The 6000-nt window shown below is 42.7% G+C and overlaps 1 protein-coding gene across 1 annotated transcript in view; it reads left to right on the forward strand.

Moving 5' to 3' along the window:
* LOC142661570 (uncharacterized) overlaps positions 1–6000 on the forward strand; it is a 19318-nt gene extending 13318 nt beyond the window's left edge. The window contains exons 6-7 of the mRNA XM_075838995.1: positions 1316–1380; positions 5786–6000. Of these exons, the coding sequence (XP_075695110.1) occupies positions 1316–1375 (60 nt within the window). The 3' untranslated portion in view covers positions 1376–1380; positions 5786–6000. The remainder of the gene's footprint in view (positions 1–1315; positions 1381–5785) is intronic.

Genomic DNA, 6000 nt, shown 5'->3' on the forward strand with positions numbered 1-6000 from the left:
CCAATCAAGCGCTGTCCACAGGGTATTGCATGGTGTTGCAAAATGGAGTGATAGCCTTCCTTATTCAAAATCCCTTTTACCTTGTACAAATCTCCCACTTTACCAGCACCAAAGCAACCCTAGACCATCACATTACCTCCACCATGCTTGACAGATGGCGTCAGGCACTCTTCCAGCATCTTTTCAGTTGTTCTGCGTCTCACAAATGTTCTTCTGTGTGATCCAAACACCTCAAACATCGATTCGTCTGTCCATAACACTTTTTTCCAATCTTCCTCTGTCCAATGTCTGTGTGCTTTTGCCAATATTAATCTTTTCCTTTTATTAGCCAGTCTCAGATATGGCTTTTTCTTTGCCACTCTGCCCTGAAGGCCGGCATCCCGGAGTCGCCTCTTCACTGTAGACGTTGACACTGGCGTTTTGCGGGTACTATTTAATGAAGCTGCCAGTTGAGGACCTGTGAGGCGTCTATTTCTCAAACTAGAGACTAATGTACTTGTCTTGTTGCCCAGTTGTGCAACGGGGCCTCCCACTTCTCTTTCTACTCTGGTTAGAGCCTGTGTGCGCTGTCCTCTGAAGGGAGTAGTACACACCGTTGTAGGAAATCTTCAGTTTCTTGGCAATTTCTCGCATGGAATAGCCTTCATGTCTAAGAACAAGAATAGACTGTCGAGTTTCACATGAAAGCTCTCTTTTTCTAGCCATTTTGAGAGTTTAATCGAACCCACAAATGTAATGCTCCAGATTCTCAACTAGCTCAAAGGAAGGTCAGTTTTATAGCTCCTCTAAACAGCAAAACTGTTTACAGCGGTGCTAACATAATTGCACAAGGGTTTTCAAGTGTTTTCTAATCATCCATTAGCCTTCTAACACAGTTAGCAAACACAATGTACCATTAGAACACTGGAGCGATGGCTGCTGGAAATGGGCCTCTATACACCTATGTAGATATTGTATTAAAAACCAGACGTTTGCAGCTAGAATAGTCATTCAGCACATTAACAATGTATAGAGTGTATTTCTGATTCATTTAATGTTATCTTCATTGACAAAAACTGTGCTTTTCTTTCAAAAATAAGGACATTTCTAAGTGACCCTAAACTTCTGAACGGTAGTGTATATATATATATATATATATATATATATCTATGTGTGTGTGTGTGTGTGTGTGTGTGTGTGTGTGTGTGTGTGTGTGTGCGTGTGTGTGTGTGTGTGTGTGTGTGTGTAAATATATAGGGTTTGATAAGAAAGTCATTTAAACTGCTTGATTTGTGCAACTTAACTCTTGTAACTATGTCTCTTTACCCCTAAACAGCAATTAATACATCATAATAAATCAATATACCACACCGTGATGCCAGGCTCTGGAAAATAACTATGGTAAGAACCAGGGGCGTAACTAGGAAAGACTGGGCCCCATAGCAAACTTTTGACTGGGGCCCCCCCTCTGCTGGGAATCACACAACCCCCCCCCCTTGTAGATAGTGCCTCCCTATAGATTCCACCACACAGCGCCCCCCTATAGATAGCACCATACACAGCCCCCTGCAGATAACGCCATACAGCCCCCCTGTAGATAACGCCATACAGACCCCCTCTGTAGATAACGCCATACAGCCCCCCCTGTAGATAACGCCATACAGCCCCCCCTGTAGATAACGCCATACAGCCCCCCCTGTAGATAACGCCATACAGAACCCCTCTGTAGATAACGCCATATAGCCCCCCCCCCCAAAAAAAAACGGCCTATAGTTTGTCCTACAAAAGACATGCATCCCCTATCCACAGGATAGGGGATACATGTGTGATCGCTGGCAGCGATAAGGAGAACGGGGGACCGAAAGTCCCCCGAAGTTCTCCATGACTAACCTCGGACTTCCGGCGTCTGCGCAGTTCAATAAAAATGAAAGGAGCGCTAGTCACGCATGCGCACAAGCGCGACCGGCGCTCCATTCATTTCTACGGAGCTGCCGACACAGACCCCGGAAGTCTGAGGTTTGTCATGGAGAACTTAGGGGGGACTTTTGGTCCCCTGTTCTCCTCATCCCTGCCAGCGATCACACATGTATCCCCTATCCTGTGGATAGGGGATACATGTCTTATGTAGGAACAAGTGGCGTCGCGCTGTAGCAGCTATAGCGGCTGCTAGCGGAGCCTGCGGCCATGGGAGGGGGCCGTGCCGGCGGGTGGCACGGGCCCCCTCATGCTGCAGGCTCTGTAGAAGTCGCTACGGCTGCTATAGCGGTAGTTACGCCACTGCGTATAGGTTTGTACGGCGTAAAACTACAGCTCCCAGCATGGCCTGAACAATGGTAAGGATATGCTGGGAGATGCGGTTTCACAAAAAAAATCCTATCACCATCATCTCGCTGCAGATCATACAGTGACTACAATACTGATTAGAGGCAGAATGAACATTTATATTAAGTGACTCACCGGTGACGTCTCAGATTGTAGTTCTTTTCTTCTCCCTCCGGTTCAGACATCTATGATGGATTTCTCCCGGCCATGACCCATTTCTGCAGTTTTCCGTTCAGATGTCTTCAGCTTCTCACTTTTAAAACATTTCTGCTCCTATAAACAAAGTTAAAATTCTCAACACATCTAAATATAACTGTCACAAACACACAACATGCCCCCTGTAGATAGTGACCTACATAGAAGCCCCTATAGATAGTGCCCACATATGGACTCCAGAGCTGCAAGGCAATAGTGCTAACCACTGAGCCACCGTGCTGCCCTACATATAGCTTCCCCTATAGTTAGTGCTCCACGTATAGCCCACCTCTGTATATAGTGTCTCACATATAGCTCCCCCTGTATATAGTGTCCCACATATAGCCCACCCCTGTAGACTGTGCACTACATATAGCCACCCTGTTGCTAGTGCCCCACAGGTAACCCACCCCTGTATATAGTGTCCCACATATAGACCCCCCTGTATATAGTGCCCCACAGGTAACCCACCCCTGTATATAGTGTCCCACATATAGACCCCCCTGTATATAGTGGCCCACATATAGACCCCCACCTGTATATAGTGGCCCACATATAGAGCCCCCTGTATATAATGGCCCACATATAGAGCCCCCTGTATATAGTGGCCCCCACCCCCACATATAGACCCCCCTGTATATAATGGCCCACATATAGAGCCCCCTGTATATAATGGCCCACACAACCACATATAGACCCCCCTGTAGCTACTACCCCACATATAGACCCCCCTGTAGCTACTGCCCCACATATAGACCCCCCTGCAGCTACTGCCCCACATATAGACCCCCTATATATAATAGCCCACATAAAGATGACCCCCCCCCCCCACTATAGATAATGCCATTCACATTTTTATGAGGGGAAAAAAAAAAACTTGACATACTCACATTCGCCGGTTCCCACGCTGTTCACTGGCGATGCAGACATGCTCTCTTCTGAGCATGTCTGCAGGAGCTGAACGAGCGTCCTCCAATGACGCCGATTGGCGGGGCAGAATGACTTGCCCCGCCAATCAGCACCTTCCAAGCATGGAAGCGGCGCGATGATGTCATCGCGCCGCTAGCCAATCAGTGTCATTGTAAGGCACTGGATGGTCAGGCACGGAACATGCCCGGCCATTCAGTGCTAATACATGTATTTGGCTGCCGCTAGCACTGGGGCCCCCTCCGGTGCTAGCGACACCTACAGGCATGAGAGGGCCTGTGTAAGGCTCGGCGTCGCGGGCCCCACAGTAGCGGCGCTACCGCTGTAGTAGCCATAACGGCTGCTAGCGGCGCCACCGGGCCCCCTCAAGCCCCGGGCCCCGTAGCAGCCGCTACTGCTGCTACCGCGGTAGTTACGCCACTGGTAAGAACACAAACTGTGTGTCATTCTCAGGTCTATTATCTGCATGTTCTACAATATAATGTATCTCTCTTTGAGATTCTTGTAGTATAATGGATTGTGTAATGTTATATAACTACTGCTCCCAGGGAAATGCAACGCATTGACTGTCCTAATAGGTATGAAGCACTCAAAGTAGAAGTAGATAGTATGGTGACACAATGTTCATAAGGATGAAGTGGTGCCAGACACCTGCAAACATTAGGGAATTTTACCTTCATATGTTATATTCTTCTCCATAGGGGGCAGTATTATAGTAGTTATATTCTTGTATATAGGGGGCAGTATTATAGTCTTTATATTCTTGTATATAGGAGCAGGATTATAGTCGTTATATTCTTGTATATAGGGGACAGTATTATAGTAGTTGTTTTCTTGTATATAGGAGCAGTATTATAGTAGTTATATTCTTGTATATAGGGGCAGTATTATAGTAGTTATATTCTTGTATACAGGGTGCAGTATTAAAGTAGTTATATTCTTGTATATAGGGGGCAGTATTATAGTAGTTATATTCTTGTATATAGGGGCAGTATTATAGTAGTTATATTCTTGTATATAGGGGGCAGTATTATAGTAGTTATATTCTTGTATATAGGGGCAGTATTATAGTAGTTATATTCTTGTATATAGGGGGCAGTAGTATAGTAGTTATATTCTTGTATATAGGGGGCAGTATTATAGTAGTTATATTCTTGTATATCGGGAGCAGTATTATAGTAGTTATATTCTTGTATATAGGAGGCAGTATTATAGTAGTTATATTCTTGTATATCGGGAGCAGTATTATAGTAGTTATATTCTTGTATATAGGGGGCAGTAGTATAGTAGTTATATTCTTGTATATAGGGGGCAGTATTATAGTAGTTATATTCTTGTATATAGGGGGCAGTATTATAGTAGTTATATTCTTGTATATAGGGGGCAGTATTATAGTAGTTATATTCTTGTATATAGAGGGCAGTATTATAGTAGTTATATTCTTGTATATAGGAGCAGTATTATAGTAGTTATATTCTTGTATATAGGGGCAGTATTATAGTAGTTATATTCTTGTATACAGGGTGCAGTATTAAAGTAGTTATATTCTTGTATATAGGGGGCAGTATTATAGTAGTTATATTCTTGTATATAGGGGCAGTATTATAGTAGTTATATTCTTGTATATAGGAAGCAGTATTATAGTAGATATATTCTTGTATATAGGGGGCAGTATTATAGTAGTTGTATTCTTATATATAGGAGCAGTATTATAGTAGTTATATTCTTGTATATAGGGGGCAGTATTATAGTAGTTGTATTCTTGTATATATGGAGCAGTATTATAGTAGTTATATTCTTGTACATAGGGGGCAGTATTATAGTAGTTATATTCTTGTACATATGGGGCAGTATTATACTAGTTATATTCTTGTACATAGGGGGCAGTATAATAGTAGTTATATTCTTGTACATAGGGGCAGTATTATAGTAGGTAGTTATATTCCTGTACATAGGGGCAGTATTATAGTAGTTATATTCTCATACATACGGGGCAGTATTACAGTAGTTATATTGTTGTACATAGGGGCAGTATTATAGTAGTTATATTCTTGTACATAGGGGGCAGTAATATAGTAGTTATATTCTTGTAACAGGGAAATTGTCAGCAGAATATAGGCTACTGTTTATTCGAACCTGCATTCTGCCTATAGCCCAGTCAGAGAAACAGATGCCTATGTTCCCTGTAGGTGCCCTGGTCTATTAATTCTCATAAAGGAGGTTCAGATATATCAGGGGATTGTTATATATGTTATTTCCTAATATATTTGATTTGGGGGAAAGAAGACAATGTGCAAAATAATTTTGCTTTCAATACATATTCAACTCTAATATTCTTATTGTACCTTGTGTGTGGATTTAGATGCTGTATGGACAAGCAATTTCTTGGATATTGGATTTTTCACAGCAAGTCTGACAGCATTGCAACATAGTCAAGGTTTTTGATTTGGTCTGGAGTACATATAATCATGTGAAAGCACACACAATAAATTATTGATTGATTGTTTGCTTTTTTTACTGTAATGTTCAAAGGGCCAATTCACACAGAGTTTTTTTATGCAGAAACCGCGTCGGAAA

Source organism: Rhinoderma darwinii, chromosome 10, assembly GCF_050947455.1.
Source record: "Rhinoderma darwinii isolate aRhiDar2 chromosome 10, aRhiDar2.hap1, whole genome shotgun sequence".
NCBI lineage: Eukaryota > Metazoa > Chordata > Amphibia > Anura > Rhinodermatidae > Rhinoderma > Rhinoderma darwinii.